Genomic DNA, 20,000 nt, shown 5'->3' with positions numbered 1-20,000 from the left:
TCCAGGGTCATTCTAATTCTATTTCTCATTTATCCAATTTACGGCAAAGCATAAAAATGAATAAATAAATGTTGAAATATCAACAAATTGGTGTCCTATTTTCACACTGTGGCATCAATTTCAATTTCCGAACATTGTGCGGATTAAAAAAAAGAAATGATATCCACTTAGTGCTCATTTATATTCACATTTTTGGCACTTATGATGCTCTTGCACAATTGATTGCCTGTATTACAAGCAGTCAATACTAAGGAGTGTATAAGGGTCATGAACATGCCCAGACAGAAGAAATAACAAATATGGGCGTCCCTAGATTATTTAATTATGTATTAGCAAGAGCTTGTGACTAAATAATAACTACACTGGATCCATTGGAGCAAAGGTTATTTTTTCCGTTTCCTGAAAAATAACAGTTGAGCATGCAAGTTTTCCTCCCTACAGTGACGATATACTGTATAATATCGTAATGAAATGAGGGCCAGCTAGAAACCCATTTAGTGTCATTAAAGACGCAGGCTGACGTACATGAAGGCACACAAGAGGCAAGAGATTTTCCTCCAAGATTCCCCATGAAGTGTCACAGTGGCATCGCTCATTACCCAAAATCTAGCTAAGACGTGTGGGAGATCCCCTGCAGTGAGCAGCCTTCCTCATTCGCATCTGATCTTCCTACTCGGGGAAATCACAGCCTTGTGGTGATGAAAATGTTATCTTTTTTTTCTCCTTCTTCTTGGAAGCTGAGGAGGTGTTCATTGTCTCTAATTTTTTTTGGAGTGTCACCCATGCCCATTTAGATCCATGACACATTTGTCTATTGTCACAGTAAGCACACTCTGACACAGCACACGTAATTGGAATATAAAAATGCCAAGACAGACATAAACAGAAAAACAACCACATCTTGAATTCGCCTCTGCCTTTGGCCCTATACTGAATGTTATGTTGTTTGCAGCTCGACATCAGTGTTTGTGAGAAAAAGGCTTTTTGGAGTTTTCAGTCAGAGTGCGATCAATTGTCCGTTTAGTAAGATGCCCTGAGGTGTAGTGTTCTTTGTCAGCCCTTGCTTCTGCATATTCTAAATGCTGCATAGAGCTCAGGTTCTACAGTTTTAGGATAGTGTGTCTGCAAAAGTTGACAGATAGTCCAAGGCTCCAAAAAACTGCATTCTTGGATTTTTGTCAAATGTTTGGAGCCTTGGCCGTTCGAGCCTCTTCACAGTGTCTTATTCATTTTTATGTATGTTTGTTTGTTTGTTTATTTATTTTTTAAATGTTGGCTGTGAGTGATGTATGGTATACATTCATGTACATTGCGGTCAAAGCAGTCATTATGTGTAATGCAATTACGTTCTACACACATGCACACACACAGACACACAGACACACACACACACACACACACACACACACACACACACACACACACACACACACACACACACACACACACACACACACACACACACACACACACACACACAGACACACACACACGTGCATGCACACATGCTCCTTTCATCACTTAAGCATCGGGGCTAGTTATAGGGCACACAAGAGGCTTCTGTGCATACCAAAGCTAGAGATTTCATTCAACGCTGCCACTAAACATGCATTTGCATGCGAGCGCACACACACACACACACACACACACACACACACACACACACACACACACACACACACACACACACAAACGGACACAAACGGACACAAACCTACTCAAACCGTAATCTCTCATCATGTGACCAGCATTCCTACAGCTTTTGCTTCTGAAAGAGAAGGGCATTGGATGGATTAGAAGAACCCTCGGTCAAAACCTAGTATTTGTCTTGACCATGGCAGTATAAAGTCTGGGCCTCTCACTACTAGGACAGTACAGCCTATAGCAACAAGCAATTAATGTCGAGCACCATTTGCATTTTGGTTCTCATTGTTCTGTTGTAATAAAACACCAAATAATTTAACCCACAATGAGCACGGAACAATTAGAACAAATTGCATGAATGTGTATTTGAACTGTATGACTGATGTGAAATGCACAACATAAACACATTCTTAAATATAGGGTTGGTTTAAGTGGTTAACCACTTGAACCCCATCATGTCTATTCTGCGGGGAACATTCGGCAAAAATAGCCGATCTGCAGTACAAGCTCACAACGTGTCGCAACAAGAGATTTGGTGTAGACGGAAGAAAGCGGTCAAAGTACAGTTGTAACTCAAGTCTAGTCAAGACTTTAAGTGGTTCAAAGTGCTTCAGAATGTACCAATAAGCACTGAGGCCTCTCTATCTCAGCCCAGCACAGTACGCTGTGTACCATGTCACCAGGGCAGCTGTGAGCCTCCGTAAGTCTGTCAGTGTGTCGGTCACCCGTTCCGTGCCAGAGGCGATAACCTGCTGCTCAGGAGGATCACAGGGATGCAATCCAGCTAATTAATCTGAGCTTGTTCGCCACGCGGCAGGCAGGGCCTACTGTAGCAAGGGAAAGCCTACACAGCACCTGTCCATGACTTGCTGTGAGGTGATTACCATGCTGACCGCACATCTGAAGCACATCAATGAGGCAGCACATGGCGTGCCGTGCACACAGGCTGCACAGTTACCTAACCTAAATGAGCCTGTTTCAGACCACCAGTCTCTCTTTCTGTGTGTGTGTGTGTGTGTGTGTGTGTGTGTGTGTGTGTGTGTGTGTGTGTGTGTGTGTGTGTGTGTGTGTGTGTGTGTGTGTGTGTGTGTGTGTGTGTGCGTGCGTGCGTGCGTGTCTACTTGTTTTACTATACTTGTGAGGGCCAAATATCCCCAGTAGAATTTGAGAAATAGACGTTATGAGGAAGATTGTCATGGTCTTCACAACAGAAATGGCTGTTCTGTTTAAAAAATATGTGGGCGGAGCCTATACAACAAACTGAGTTGTCTTGGCTACCAAAGACTAAACATTTGGAGATCAATCGTGTCTGACATCATCTAAAAGGTGTTAAAAGTTGCTGTGTGCACGCTGTTAATTATACACAGTGCTAATGACTCTGTTGTGCACAAGAGTGAGAGGAAATAACTCCATGACAGGAGGTGGCAGTAGTCTGTCTGGAGGACCTGCAATGTAAAGCCAATCGGAAGGCTGCCTGTCAGAAGCACTGAGCAACAATGGTAAGGGTAAGGGTTGGTGTTATCCCTGATTTATAATGCAATGCGTTTTGAGATCGGCTATTTTTGATGCGCGACACCGGCGCACAATTATGTATGAATCAGGCTTCAGGGTTAAGGCTACAAATGGCCAAAGAAAATTATTTTTAATGTTTATAAAATTTCTATACTAAAATGTGTAAGACCTCGCAATTATAGTTATGCAAACGTGTGTGTGTGTGTGTGTGTGTGTGTGTGTGTGTGTGTGTGTGTGTGTGTGTGTGTGTGTGTGTGTGTGTGTGTGCGTGTGTGCGCGTGTGCGTGTGTGTTTGTTTTTCTTGTATGGAATGTTGTTTGCAGGGCTTAGCAAGTACAGTATCAGTAGCACATGCGGTAGCTTATCCCCACGGGCCCCATTGGAATAATGTCATTTAGAGCGAGCGAGGGGGGAAGGTTGTGAAAGTGATATGTGCTACTGCCCTGCTGCTCCTTTATTCCTATAAGAGGACTACGATAGTAAATGATGGCATTAGGGAGGAAGAGGCTGGGGTCGGGGCAGATTAACTGCCCCCCACACCCACCCCCCTAGAGAGCAGAATGATAGGAGGGGTACGGGAGGAGGAGGGGAGTGAAGCTAGACAGGTGTTGAGAGAGAAATATGTGCTGTTTCTCTATTTAGAAGATTGGGGGAGGAAATGAAGAGAAAGAGAGAGAAGGAGAGAGAGAACATGAAAAAGAGAGAGGCAGGTGAAATATTTCCCCCTGTGGCTGGGGAAATGAGGAAAAGTGGAGAAGGGCAGCATAGTATGAGAAATGGACTAAACCATCCCCAGAGGGGGTTCTGAAACTCCCAGCCCCACAGGCCTCACTCTAAATGTACCTGCTAGTGATGGATGATACTAACGTTTACCCCTCTACTTTTTCCTCACTCCTCGGTGGAGCTCAGGGAGAGGTGTGTGTGTGTGTGTGTGTGTGTGTGTGTGTGTGTGTGTGTGTGTGTGTGTGTGTGTGTGTGTGTGTGTGTGTGTGTGTGTGTGTGTGTGTGTGTGTGTGTGTGTGTGTGTGTGTGCGCTCGCGCGCGCGTGTGTGTGTGTGTGTGTGTGTGTGTGTGTGTGTGTATATGTACAGTAAGTCTCTTTGACTGTACACAGCGAGCGTACTGCATGCCAGGCAATCCAGGCTTGGTCTTGCTGACGCTCCTAGGGAGTAGAAAACATCCCTTGTAGCAATCGATAGTCCAGCTCCTAGGCAGCCCTATCTCCAATGGCCTTCGCTGCTATTAATTCCATGCCCCAGCATTCCCTGGCTAGAGCCCCATGCCGTAGTCCCCACAGATCCCCCCAGAGCTGGCCGAGATTAAAGAGCAACACTGCTACTGAAGTCCTTTCCGCACAGGAGGGGGGAGGGAGAACGACGGGGAGAGGGCAGAGGGGGTTAATATTGTTTATCGCTGTGATTCCCCCCAGCCTTTCCTTGCCAGCGCCACTCTCTTTTCAATGTTAAAGCCTCTTTGGGATAACAATACCCCATATATATGTTGCTTAATTCTCCTAAAAACAATTGTGTGATTTCTTTTTTTTCCCCTGCATTTTTTCCAAGCAATACAGTTACCCAGCTGGGCTGGTTTAAAAATAATCACATGTTCAGCTGGCCCTTGCTCTGGCTGGCCCCACTGCTTTGTAAACTGCACAGAGCTTACTTAGGCACTAGAGTTGCTAAAGCCAGATCCTGTATAAAATGCCTTCAGTAGTCAGAGTCCATGAGCGTTGTTTAAGCCACAGAGTGGTGTTTGTTGCAAGCTAAAGTGGTTTGCTTCAAAGAGATGCGTAGCCGGGATATGAAAGTACAGACATTTGCCCTTCTTCCAATTTACCTGTGTCCCCTTCTTCTCATGTGTCGTAACGACTGGGCTCAAAGTGAGGGTATCCGTTTCTCCAGAGTAAACAGAAGCGCACGCACACGCACACGCACACAAACATTCACGCACGCACGCACGCACACACGCACGCACACACGCACGCTCGCACACGCGCACACACACACACACACACACACACACACACACACACACACACACACACACACACACACACACACACACACACACACACACACACACACACACACACACACACACACACACACACACACACACACAGGTGCATATACTTGTGCATATACAGTACAGTACTTGCGCATAGGCGATCACATTCAAACAAAGACATACTTTATTTCTATCTCTCTTTCTCACTCATACAGACAGACAGACAGACAGACACACACAGACAGACAGACACACAGACACACACACACACACACACACACACACACACACACACACACACACACACACACACACACACACACACACACACACACACACACACACACACACACACACACACACACATTCACAAACAATGCAGAATGCTAAGAGACAAATGTTAAATTTGGTTGCACGCCGGTGTCACGCACTGAAAATAGCAGATCTACAAGCTCACAACACTGACTTGCCGCGTTGTGAGCGTGTTGATCTACTTACTTTATGTGTGCGACACCTGCATGCAACTGAGTATAAATCTCCCGTAACTCTGCAAACAGCCAGTGACTAGCACTGCATGGATTAGCACCCTTAAGCGTTGAAACCGGGCATGTAGGGATTTCTGTTGAGGTGATCAGTAGTCTAAGCAGCTGTTACACGCAGGATTAGCAGGTTGAGCCATTCATATACTGTCTGCCTGAACTGGTCTGCACCAAGAAGAGAAAGGGAAGAAGGAGATATTAGAAAGAGAGAGAGGTGATGACAGGAGAGAGACATGAACAGATGGGGAAACGGAGGGAGGAAGGGCGGAAAAGGGAGAAAGTGATAGAGGTGAAATGCGGAACAGATGATGAGGGGAAAGACACAACGCAAGGATGGAAGAGCACACAGGGAGGGTAGAGCGGTGAGAAGAGGATAGGGGTTGATTAAAGGAAGTGGTAAGTCAGAGATGTTGGAAAAAAGAAAAAAAGAAAGAAACAAGAGGAGATGAGAAGATTGGTTGTGAGAATCAGACCTCTGCCAAGGATGGCTTGACAGAAGCTGACTGTGAGAATATTGCTCATTCTCTCAGTTTCTCGTTTTCTCTGTCTTCCCTCTTTTTTGTTTTGTTTTATCGCACTCTCTCTCCGCCGCTCTCCTCTCCCCTCTCTCTCTCTTTCTCCGTGTGTGTATGTGTGCCAGCGCAGCCATCTCTATAATTGTACACAGCTACAAGGTGTTTGCAGAGAGGAAAGGTTGGTGGCTTGATAACAGGTCTGGCTTGTGGAGGGCGGAACAACATTTCCCAACTCAGCTTCTCTCTCTAACATCTCACTTGTGTCTCACATCCCGTTCTCACTCTGTGTCTCACACCTGCCCCACGCACACATGCGCACGCACGCACGCACGCACGCACGCACGCACGCACGCACGCACGCACGCACGCACGCACGCACGCACGCATGCACTTTATGTTTGCTGTGCTGTAAAGACAAGAACACATCAGGCAGCTAGCTTGTTATAAACTGTATCTCTCCTCTGCTTCTGTTTGTTTTGCTGTTCTCTCTATCTCTCTCTCTCTCTCTCTCTCTCTCTCTCTCTCTCTCTCTCTCTCTCTCTCTCTCACTCTCTCTCTCTCTCTCTCTCTCTCTCTCTCTCTCTCTCTCTCTCTCTCTCTCTCTCGCGTGTGCGCACGTCCGCTATGTCTAGTGAAGTGTACAAAGGTGGTGTGGCAGCCAGGCTGCTCTCTCCAGTTTGGATTTGATGCACTGAAGCACATTTCACTGGAGCGAGCGAGCGAGCCGACGCTCGCGAGGAGCAGCAGAGCTCACGCATCACACATCAACACCTCCTCGGCTCTTGGCCCCCATCTCTTGTCATCCTCCTGCTCTCCTCCATGATGTTTTTTTCTTCCCTTTAGCCTTTTCTGGTGGAAATACTATATGAGCGAAAAGACGGGGGAGTCGTACAATCAGATTGTTCACCCGCAAACTCTAACAAACCCCTGCAGTAGGTGCACGTCGTTTACAGATATACAATGTTTTAAGCCTGATTTATATTTAGTTGCACATCGGTGTCATGCACTGAACATAGCAGATCTACAAGCTCACGTGGTGTGCTTTTAGGTCCACGAAACTCATGCGCAACAATAACCCAGGCCTTTAGAAACCACAGCCGTCCAGTCAGTGATGTGTCATGATGTTGTAATGCCATCATGTCATCTTATCCCACATCACATGGAAAAAGATATGCATATTACACATACACACACACACACACACACACACACACACACACACACACACACACACACACACACACACACACACACACACACACACACACACACACACACACACACACACACACACACACACACACACACACACACACGCGCGCACACACGCGCTCACACACACACACACACGAGCACACAAACAAATTCACAGACATTCTGGTCCTTTATCCCCCTTTGGTAATCTGTTTACAGAGCGCTGGGCCCATTTGAGGGAGAAGTTAATTGAAATGGGGGGCTAATCTGATGATGGCACAGAGCAGCAGAGCCCCCAACCCCCGCATCGGCCCCAGTCAGGTTGTGCTGTGTTGTCCCCACTCCAAGCGCCCTCGTTCGTACGACCTCACAAAATGCTGAGACCCTTACAGGTCCATCTGTATGCTCTCTGAGTTAAATTAACACTCCTGATTTCACAGTGTATACTCACTTAATTTCATGGCTCATGGTTCCTTGCAACGTTGGCCATCCGCATGTGCCACGTCGATTGTTAATCCGCCATTTGCACTTGGCTGTGCATCACAGGCGCGCAACCAAGTATAAATCAAGCCTAAATCCCTCATTTGATAGGCTATGTACCTCACTCACTTGGGTCTGATCTTGTTTTTCTTGTCTCACCGTTTTTCCTTTCTTCTCCTTTGCAGGATGGATACTACTCTCATCGCCCTAAAGAGAAAATGAGAGTGGACAGCAACAACGAGAACTCAGTGCCCAAAGACTTTGAGAACATAGACAATAGCAACTTCGGCGCCCGCTCACAGCCTCAGCGGCAGTCTGTAGGGGGCGCCAGCAGCAAGCAGCAGCGGGAGCGTTTGCAGGAAAAGGCCCACGCCCAGCAGCAGGCGTGGAAGGACAACTCCCCTGTTCTGGGCCGCAGTTCCAACGAGGTGCTACCTGTGGTCCACCAGCCATTGGCGGTCGCCAATAACGCCACCTACCAAGGAGGCCGCCATCAGGGGGCTGCCGGAGTGGTGCGGCAACATCACCGAACCTCACAGGCCCAGCAGCAAGCTCAGTCCCAGCATAGACACCAACACCCCCACAAGAGGCAGGCGACTGCAGCGCCCCTGGAGGTTACCTATGACCAGCAACCTAAGTGCGAGATCAGCGGGAAGGAAGCCATTTCGGCTCTGTCCAGAGCCAAGAGCAAGGAGTGCCGGCAGCAGATCGCTGAGGTGTACTGCAGACACAAGGAGGGCCAGTTAATGCCTGAGAAGGTCACTCGCTATTGCCCCATTGAAGGTTAGTCAATTATTATAATTAACCATATTAGATTTCACTTAATAGAAATTATTTTATATCTGTGGAGTCAACATGGCCACTTTGTATTCCGTTCAAGGGTTCTCACAATCAATTTCTATCAAGCTTGTAAGAGTGGTCCTACCTGACCGAGAATCATCGACCGTACTTACAGCCATTTTGTCACCTCATACAGTAGGTTTCAAAAGAGGTTGAGACAAGGACACTTTTAAGAGCTCACTGTGTTCATCATACATTGATAGAACAGAAATATAGATTGAATGCATTTAAAGGACCTGAGCAGTCAATTCAAAACTAGCATACTGTATATAGAGTCTAGTTGGATTTAATTCAGCTGCATTAAATGAACAGAAAAACACAGAAAATAACCCTAAAATATAACTGGCAGCTTGTCAACTTTCTTGCTTGAGGTAATTTTCCATTACTGTATATATTTTTATCATTATTTTTGTGTTCTCTCTACGATACACACTTATTTTAATAGGCAATAAGAAAATAATATCAGCCAAGCTGAGAACAAAGAGCCCAGTCTGGTCAGTCAAGCTTAAGCGCACGGTGAAAACAAACAAGAAATGTCTTTTCAGCTGATGAGTAATTGGTGGAATAAATTGTATGAGAAAATGGAGGATGCTGCCTGTATTTTCACAAAATTGGTTTCCAATTTTAATTTGTTCAGTCAAGCTGACCACAGAAGTTTGGTTTTCCTTTCCGTCTGTCTTTCTTAAACACACACACGCGCACACGCACACACACACACGCGCGCGCACGCACACGCACACACACACACACACACACACACACACACACACACACACACACACACACACACACACAACACACATTTAGCCTACACTTTTTCCAAGTACAATAGTTAGACATATGCAGGTCTGTCTATGAGTTTCATGAACAAAATCTGTTACGTTGCTACCATCGTGAACAGCATATAGCCTACATCAGCAACCGTGTTTAGAGAAACGGTATATACACACAGGCACACATGCTCTAACTGTAAATGAACACACACATGGATAAATAAACATACCCACATAGGACATGACTTCATGGAGAGCTGGCAGAAGAGAAAGCTATTATACGGTGTGAGACATCGGAGATGTTCAAATACCTCCATTGTCCCATGTCAACTTATTAGAGCTCAAAGGAGGCATTGGTGGCATATATTTTACATTCCCTCTCCCCAAAAGCAAAAGTATCACTTGTCTGTGTCTAAAGCCCCTGACTGTCATCTCACAGGGAGGCTCAATAACCCACTCAAAGTGACAGTTTGATCAAAAAAGACAAATAAATTGAGGACTTTTCCCTGGTGGCTGTAGATGTAACAACACGACAGCTAAATTAAATCATTTCCCCCCATTTTTTGCTCTCTTTCTGCCTGGCTGCAGCCTGTCACTGTACAATCTTTCTCCCTCTCTCTGTCTCACTGTGTCTCTAGGTTTGTATGCTGTAAAATCCTGAGACAGAGTACAGTTTACATAGTAAAATCCTCAGTGTTAATTATTCCATTTGCAACTCTGAAAGTGCACAGAGTTATATTACATTTGTACATGTTAAAAGTTAAATTAACCCAGAGAATTTAACTGATTATGTGTCCCTCCCTATCTTTTCTCTTTTCTCCAATCTACTCTCTCTGTTTTAAATTCAAGGCCTAACCTTGTTAGCAGAAAAGAATTTGATTTGATCGGTATTCTGTCCTTGAGGCCTAGATTAGCATTTGTGCTACTACTAGCTCCAACGTGTATTAGGTCCAACTCATTGAATATGAGTATGAGAATGTTTTCTCAGCCTTACGTATGATAAATTAGCTAATACCGGTGTGGCTAGGCTTGGTTGGTGTACCAGGGATGAGTTTGGAGTTTATACTGGCCGGCAGTCAGTGACCATTTCCCCATGCACTGCTTAAACATAATGGCATTGCATTGACTCACACTAAATTACACCGCATCAGTTTGCTGCTCAGGGGTTTTTCATTAAAAAGTTGTAGTACAAGGTGATCAGGTTGCACTCTCAAACCACTTACACAGAATAGAATAGAATGTGATGTGTGTCACTGAAAGGACAACATTATAAAATGACAAATATTGTGCATCTGACACATAGTAAAAGAAAACAAGTTGAAATGATTGTGCGGGGGGAGGGTTGGGGGTTGGTTGCAGGGGGGTGGTTGAATTTACACAAGATGATGATGGAAGGAGAGTGTAGGGTGATAGCAGATGAGGGAGAGGCAGTTTAGGAGATTGATGGAGATGGAAGGATGATGAAGAGGGATGGGATCAAGATGAGGGCTTGTGTTTATACGGTAGAACAAGGTCTGCGCTGTCAGCACCTGAACAGTATGCCTCAAAGATCTATACATGCAAGAGGAATATCCAGGTACTGGTCTTTACATAATACTGTAGTCACAGCGTATACTCACCATAACCGAAAAGACGGTTATCGTACGATGATCTCACCATAACCGACAATACAAGACGGTTATCTTACGATGGTGTCAAACAGAGAAAATAGGTTGTCTACAAGCTGTTGTGAGCCTGTAGATCTATTTTGGAGATAATAAATAAATAAATCAATAGGCACGGCAGGTTGAAAGTGGTTAAAGAAAGAATTGTTGCTACTCTAATCCTAATGTCACATCATTTCATCACGATGAAATTAATACTGTGTCAGAATTACGATGCAACATTGTAGGGCTGTGTCAGGGACCGAGTTGGTCGGAAGGAGAGACACAGGGAAAACTTTGTTGGTTTTAAAATATTGTTCTCTTTTTTTTTTTTTTTTTTCTTTCTTTTCTTTTTTCCGTTCTTGCAAATCAAAGGTTTGATAACAAAAACAAATGTGCTCAACACAAAAGAAATTAAACTAAATAACTATACAGAAAACTGGACTAAACAACACAACTGAACTGAAAACTGAACTAACCAGAAAGACACAGGAGGTGGACATATATAGGGACGGGTCAGACCACTGTTAATACAAAAGGGGAAAAAGACAAAGACTACCATTGAAACACACAGTCAAAACCCCTGCCCCACCCCATGGTACAGAGGGACTGTGGTGCAGTCCAATTTCTCCAGATTAGCTGTAGATCTGGAGCAGCTGATCTCCATTGCTTTGGCCAGCCCATCATGTCCATATATGTCAGTCAGCACCCTCCCACAGCACTGGTAACTCAAAGAAAACTCAGTCAAATCAAATGCAAATAAACTCATAGAAAAACAAACAATAAATTATGTCATTTCAACTTGTTAATAATGTCCAGCTTAAAATAAACACACTAAATATATAAACCAAAAGGAAGAGTTACCATACATTATAGTCTATGTGTGGCTGCTGAGTCAGCCATCACAGGCTGCAACTATTGATCATTTTCTTAACGGTTATTCTATCAATTACTTTTTTGATTAATCAATTAATCAATTAGGAGTTTAAAAAATATATATATATTTTATATTTTGGATAGTGGAAGATTTTCATCTATAATGATATGCTTAAAATGTCTGTCTCTCTCTCTCTCTCTCTCTCTCTCTCTCTCTCTCTCTCTCTCTCTCTCTCTCTCTCTCAATCTCTCTCTGTCTCTCTTACTTTCTCTCTCTCTCTCTCTCTCTCTCTCTCTCTCTCTCTCTCTCTCAGTCTCTCTTACTTTCTCTCTCTCTCGCACGTGCGCACACGCGCACGCACACGCGCACGCACACGCGCACGCACACACACACACACACACACGCACGCACGCACGCACGCACGCACGCACGCACGCACACACACACGCGCGCACACGCACACACACACGCACACACAGATTCAGCAGCTCTGGTCATTAGTTCAGCTATAGTATAGCATACAATCTCAAAGTGCTTTGTGCAGTGACTGGCCAATTATCCATGTGCAAAAGCAAACCAGTGAACCTTCTTAGCTGGCCACCAATTACTGTTCCATCTGATACGGCCCACAGCGGATTTCCCCTACTGCTGTCACACAAGTACTGTACACACGCACATGCACACACATTGATAGAGAGGATGAGAGAGGTGTAAGGGGGGTCAGATGAATTCACACCGGGTTGCTCATCGAACCAAACCTCTTGAATATATCTGGATTTGTAGTTAAAACTAAGAAAAAGTGATTGACAGGAGTTATAATGAATTGGAGTCAGGAGACCCTTTAGATAAAGACATGTTGGACACCTGCCCTTAAATTTGAATGACTTAAGCTTGAGTTATACTTTGTTGCACGCCAGTGTCGCACCACCTAAAAAAATCAGTTCTACAAGCTCACAAGGTGACGCGCTGCGACGCATTGTGAGCTTGTAGATCAGCTATTTTGGGTGACACATTGCACATCCAGGTATAAATCAGGCATTACAGGAGACTTGGTAAATTGGAGGCACTGGGGTGCGTCGTTTTCCATGCCCCTGTTTTTATTGTGAGCTCTCAAATAGAGATGTATTTGACACTTGCCTTTAAATCAGAGTAATTACAGGTCCTTGGGGTCCGACGGAGTGGAGCTGAGAGGGGCATTTTGCAGTCCCAGCTGCCCAGGGGCAGCATAGCATCAGCAAGTAAAACTGCCATCAATACTCCTCTGGCCTCCCATACTCATAGAACACTCAAAAACAATAGCTTTTCCATTGCCCCCTGGGAAATGAAGTCCCAAATTATGGTAATTATCTACCCAAGCCCTGTCCTGTCAGCAAATAGGTCAGGCTGATAAGCTGCATGTATCTGCTTAAATACCGTTTGCTCTAAAAACAAGCACTAACCTCCACCCTAATAATTAGCTTGTTATAAAAAGAAAAGAAAGCTATATTGGCACTCTTTACTTTTACTAGAGAAGGCTTTTGATAGGAAGTCGTTGTTTTTCAATTAATTATTTGTGTTATATATTTTACGATTGGTATAAACACAGTCCAAAACTGCTTAAAGATTTATGTGTGGTTTCCAATTGCTTTTTATAATTTGATAGCGGCTTGGCAGGGTGGGACAGTATTTGACTGCATGCTTGTTGTTTTCACTTGTGTGAAATCCAAGGAGTCTTCTGGGAGTTTGGCCTGAGAGGAATGATGGCACATTGTCAAACTGTGCTCCACCCTGACAGCCCCAGAGGAGTAGCTTATAGGATTCCTGTCTGAATGAGGATCGTATTTACAGTATGTGTGGTGTGGCCGGTTGACATTGTCATAGTTCCAGTTCCAATCACATAAGAACTGTATGAATGAGTCATGGTTCTGTGGCTCAGTCGTCGCATTCCGTGCTCAGGCTCAAGTGGCGTGGTTGTTGTGTGTTATTTATTTTGTGTTTTTTGTAATACCTCTGAACGAGTCTGAAGTAGTGTGGCTTACCACCTTTGTATTCAACCCTGAGGCATTCAGCATCCTGCCTGAGAACGTGTATGCAGTAGCAGATGACATGGGTAGTAGGCTAGTTACCTTGGACCAATAGCAGCTACTGTGCAAGTGAACAGGTGTATTTTGTTGTTGAAAAAGCACAAATAATTTGCCCTCGGCAGATTAGGTCTGGCCTTGCTGCTCAGTTGTGATTGGATTTCGCTGCCCCCTAAGTTGTGGGGCCTTAATCAGGGCCCAGTATGCAAATGTGGGGCGGGTTTATCACCATAGGCATTTTTTTTCTAAATCAGCCCCTTGGAAATGCAGGTTCCACACAGAGGTTCCAGACTAATATGTACGCAGTGATATTAGTCTGGCCATGCCAGGCTAGGGGTACAGCGTTTAATCAAACGAATTGATTGAATCGATCATTAAAGTAATCAATGATCAATGGTTTAATAAAATAATTGATTAATAGTCTATCTATTTTGGGCATGTCATTTTAGGTGACAATCTCCAAAATAGCAGATCTACAGGCTCACAACACGTCACGATCACCACACGTTGTGAGCTTGTAGACTGCCTATTTTCTCTGCGTGACGCCATTGTACAATGAAGTATAAATCGGAAAAAATAAGGCATATGTGGTTAATATAAGTCTTTGACATCACTGCGCAAACGTCAAAGACCAGGAGTGAATTTATTATGCATTATGCAATGTTGTGAGATTACAGTGCCGTAAAAATACACCCTATTACCTGTCCAGGTAAAGCCAACACGAATGTCCAGTGGGACGAAGATTCTACAGAGACCTTCCCAACCAAACCAGTCAGGATAGCTTTTGTCCTGGTGGTCCATGGAAGAGCCTCCCGCCAGCTGTATCGCCTCTTCAAAGCCATCTACCACACCTCCCATTACTACTACATACATGTAGACAAGGTAAGACATTTTTGATTCTGTGACAAGGTAACCTGAAATCCTGATGTCCTGGCACGAACTCCCTGCTCTTAAATGAATCATTTATCTACTGAACCCGACTAAAAGTGGTCCTAGATTCCAATCTTAAATTACACTTTTCCATTGCCACTTCATATTCTAATGGAATTTTGTAATTATATTTGTTAGAAAGAATGACTGAATGCACCTTTCATCTTAAAGTTAATCTGTGATCCATTTCTTCCTCTCCTCTCCCAGCGATCCAACTACCTACATAGGCAGGTTCAATCCCTGGCTGCCAAGTACGCCAATGTTAGAGTGACCCCTTGGCGCATGGCCACCATCTGGGGCGGTGCCAGCCTACTTACCATGTACCTCCGAAGCATGGCTGACCTGCTGGCCATGAGGGACTGGAGCTGGGACTTCTTCATAAACCTTAGCGCTGCCGACTACCCTATCAGGTAAGAGAGAGAGGAGCAGGACTTCCCGGCAAAAGACTATTTACAAATCAGCCATTTAGCAGACATTATGAACCAGAACAATTTAAAAGTACGTAGCATAAACCTAAAGTAATAAAGGAGTAAGTACAGTGATAAGAAAGACATGATGTGCTAGTAACTATAGGACAGAAGGTAGAGATCAAACCTGTTATCTATCTAAATAACATACTATCTAAATAGCATACTTAGCATCTGTGAAAAGGCAAACAACATACATCTATCTAAGTTAACATACATACTGTAGCATAGCATCTGTGAACAAGTAAGCATGTCTACAATATCTCAGTAACATAACTAGCATCTATTTTAATAGGCAACAAGCGCAGATGCAAAGAAATAAGGAACTTGTGGCTAGGGGATACTGTAAGTATGAAGAGATAAGCTTGTAGAAAAATGACGAGTGACTGCCTTTCTAGCCTCGGAAACCCAGCCATTTTTTTTGTTACAAAAGAAAAAAGTCTGGGGGAACGATGCAGGAACGATGGTCTTTGAAGCTTGTTATCTCCTAACCATTCAGAGTGCAGAGGGGCGTCGCTCTAAATTTGGTGACGTCAGCCTGCTCCGTGCACAGACCGGGGGGGGGGGGGGGGGGGGAGGGGGGGGGAGGCGGGGACATAGATTGGTGAAGCAATCGGAGGACGCGCCTGCTCCGGGCGCCTGGGTTTGGATCCGCCCTTCGAGACCATGGATTGCTCTCGTTCTCTCAGTCTACTGCCTTTCTGACCGATGGAGGTTATATCACAGCTTGGGAGTGAGGAGTCTAGGTCACCTGGCACATTGGCCAGGTTCTCCTAGGGAAGGGAGAGACAGATGTCCTTTTGTTGGTAGCCTATTAAAATATAGCGTAGGAGGACTTTGGTTAGACACTAACTGTTATGTAGCCATTGTTTGGTTGGACCACCACACACACCAGTGAAGACAGAATGAATATACTATCCTATACAGTGATGAGCCAGAGGTCTTCGGGAGCAAACTCCCAACTTAAGTATCTATTAGGTTAATCCACAACAGAGTATTCTACATGAGGAATAAACAGCTCTCTAGACCATCTCTACCACCAGCGGAGAATAAATTCAATACTCACTGGAGTGGCCTCCTGCAATTGACTGTGAACTTTAAATAAAGAGTCACTCCAAACTAAACAGATCAATGAAGAGGGACCTCTGATTTTCTCAACCACCATTCATTCGCATTATTCTAACCCAAATCCCCATGTCCTTTCCTCGCTCTCAATTGAATAGGTTACATGGTGAACTGATTACCACTTAATTGCACTGGGTCAATACCTATTGACTTCCTAGTCCTGTCATGTCCTGTACCTTCCAAAAGGCATTTCTCCACTCCAACACATCCCCTTTAAGAGCCTGTAAAAGCTCATTAAACACCACTAGGTCTAGACGGGAATGTACATGAAGTCATGGAAATGGCCAACTGGAATAGAACCTCAGTGACTAGTTGTTATACATGCTAGTTTGCAATCCATCCGCCGCTAAAGGCTCTGTTGAGCTTTTGATGTAGCTCAGCGGTAGCCAATTAAAATAGCCCCTATTAAGGAGAGAGTTACATCTTATATCGCCGCTGTCAGGTAGAAACCTTGTATCTCCATTTCTTCCATAAAAATGCCCCACTTAAGGCCTTTGCAGACAGGGTGCGATTTTTCGCACGGAAAAAACGGACAATATCATTTTTCAAATGAACACATGGTTCTCTATGACCTCATGCACACCGGCTCCGAATGTGCGGCAAGTGGCTGCGGCGATGCGTTTATTTTTTTCAATCGAACCCACTTCGATTTGTGCGTCTTTTCGCATGCGTTAAAAACTGATTGACTAATCGCACCCTGTCTGCAAAGGCCTTTAGTCATACTACAGTGTCACAGAAAAGTTGCAAAAATAGCGGATCTACAAGCTCACAACACGTGTAGATCTGCTGTATTTGCTATTTAAAAAAAAAAATCTGTGAAAGTGGTTAAGTGTGTCTGTGGGTTTTATAAATATTGAACCAATGAAAAGTATTAACAAGAGCTTGTGACAACATTGGATCCATTGGAATACAGGTAAAAAAAAATCTCCATTTCCTGCCAAGTAACAGTTTTAGTCATATGAGGTTTCCACCTGACAGCAACGATATGCTGCCAGATGTCCACCAGTTGCGTTCAGACGAGTTGTAATGGCCACTGGGCAACAGAAAGCTGGAGCTGCAGTCTCCGCAGCTGGAGCCAAGATGGAGTGGCAGCGGCAGACTGTTTTACAAAGCCCATGTGTGTTTGGTCTATAGACGAGTTCAGGAGTTATGTTCCCCACGTCACGGAAATGTACACATGTCTCTGTGAACATGACTTACATGTGCTGCTTCTGATGCTCATTAGAGATTGTGTGTGTGTGTGTGTGTGTGTGTGTGTGTGTGTGTGTGTGTGTGTGTGTGTGTGTGTGTGTGTGTGTGTGTGTGTGTGTGTGTGTGTGTGTGTGTGTGTGTGTGTGTGTGCGTGTGTGTCGTGCGTGCACGTGCGTGCATGCGTGTGCACGCGTGTGTGTGTGTGTGCGTGCGTAGGTGCGTGCGTGCGTAGGTGTGTGCGCGCGGACGTGTGTTCTTGTATTTCCATCCTTCTGAGGACCAGACATCCTCGCAAGGAAACAGGCTGGTGTGTCCTAGAAAGGGACATTTTGCTGGTCCTCGGTCTCTTAGACGTGTGTGCGTGCGTCCGTGCGTGCGTGCGTGCGTGCATGCGTGCGTGCGTCCGTGCATCTAAAGGCACATTCTCTTGAATGTTTACACTTTGTGGTGTTTTTGCCTGTCATTTACATACTTCAGTTTCCTTCACCACATGTTTTTGTTCATGCATATATATATTTATCCTAGTATCTTGCTCACTTGTCTGACTGCCTGTCTACTTTGTCTGTATGTCTGTCGAGCAGCATGTGATTAAAAGGTATTTGCATGTGTATGCCGAGGCGCCGGCATCCCCCCTCCTATCTCTCTCCTCCTCATTTGCATCTGGGTAATGTTGTCGAGAGAAAGGCTGACAGTGGAGGTTTTAAAGTCCCATCTGTTGGAAAGCAACAAAAAAGAAAAAAAAACGATTGATAGAGCAAAAGAGCAAGCCGAGAGACTAGAAATGACAGCGAGAAACAAGGGAGTCAGAATGAGCTGTTGGAAACGAGGAATGAGATGGCGTATCTTGCGCGTTTTGGATCCATATATATCCAGAATGAAAAATATGCAAATCCCACGCTAGTGTCTACGCCTTGCCTTTGCTGTCAGGGCTCCTCGACTCTGGAACGACCTGCCTGAGGAGCTCAGGCTTCATAAATCAGTCTTCTTATAAATCACTTCTTGAAAGTGTACTTTTATCGAAAGACCTTTCCATAATTTAAATGTTTGACATTTTATTGTCCAAAGGCTCTTGATGTTTTCATTTCACACTGCACTTTATATTTTATACATGCATTACAGTAATGCCCACATTATGCCTGGTGATACTGTCAATTTACCAGCATGGACATTAACAGTTTTGTTCTATTATTTGTATAGCATTTCTATATTCTATATACTCTCACTTGGAACAACAAGATTTGCAGACTGAAATCACCACTCCAGATGTTACTGTGTGCAAGAAAAAAAAAATCTCCAAGAGGGCAAATAGGCACAAGACAAGACAAGATATACACACAAAATATACATAAGTCTGGTTCCATATATCAGTTGTCCATATACAGTATGAATCACTGACTGACAGACAAACAAACAAACAAACAAACAAATAAATAAATACATCTTATAATAAGAGTCTAATGCAGTGTTTTCCAAACAATGGGTCTGGACCCATTTTTGGGTTGCGGAACCATTTCTACGGGTCATGAGTAAATATTCTTTTTTTTCTGTTTTCAAAATCATTTTATACATTAAAAAGAAAATCTTTCAATGAATGTAAAACGCATTAGATAGCTTGTAGATCTTACATTTTCACTATAGTGCTTATGTGTTTCATTTATAATATATTTGTTTGGTAAGTTTGGGTTCCGGCAGACACCAAATGTACAGTATCTTTTGGGTCTCCCCTGGTCTAATGTCAGTGGCATGTACTGTAGGTGAATGTCAGGAAGGGGTTTGAAGACAGGGGTAGACAGTCTTTTCCGTGATCCTGCTCCTGTGGTTTAGGCAGGAATGTTGCCCTGCCCTGCCTATTACAGTTGTTATCAGATGGGCTGAAGACAGGCGTTATTTCCCCTCTAATTCCCAGATAATGTCCATCCTTCCGCATGGATGGGCCTCAAAGGAATGCCAAAGCCCCTCACACCAACAGGGGGTCTGTGTGTCCGGGAGGATAGAATCGAGATGTGTGCGTGCGTGCGTGTGTCTGTGTGTGTGTGTGTGTGTGTGTGTGTGTGTGTGTGTGTGTGTGTGTGTGTGTGTGTGTGTGTGTGTGTGTGTGTGTGTGTGTGTGTGTGTGTGTGTGTGTGTGTGTGTGTGTGTGTGTGTGTGTGTGTGTGTGTGTGTGTGTGTGTGTGTATTGGGAGGATATGTGTGTATTGGGTTA

The 20,000-nt window shown here is 44.4% G+C and overlaps 1 protein-coding gene across 1 annotated transcript in view; it reads left to right on the top strand.

Annotated features, from left to right (window-relative positions):
• xylt1 (xylosyltransferase I) overlaps positions 1-20,000 on the top strand; it is an 84,564-nt gene that overhangs the window by 29,668 nt on the left and 34,896 nt on the right. Inside the window, exons 2-4 of the mRNA XM_084078540.1 lie at positions 8,077-8,674; positions 14,794-14,966; positions 15,222-15,424. Of these exons, the coding sequence (XP_083934666.1) occupies positions 8,077-8,674; positions 14,794-14,966; positions 15,222-15,424 (974 nt within the window). The remainder of the gene's footprint in view (positions 1-8,076; positions 8,675-14,793; positions 14,967-15,221; positions 15,425-20,000) is intronic.

This window comes from Gymnoscopelus microlampas, assembly GCF_963454915.1.
Source record: "Gymnoscopelus microlampas genome assembly, chromosome: 2".
Classification (NCBI taxonomy): Eukaryota; Metazoa; Chordata; class Actinopteri; order Myctophiformes; family Myctophidae; genus Gymnoscopelus; species Gymnoscopelus microlampas.
Note: the sequence above shows the minus strand (reverse complement) of the source record. Positions and strands in the feature narration are given on the sequence as shown.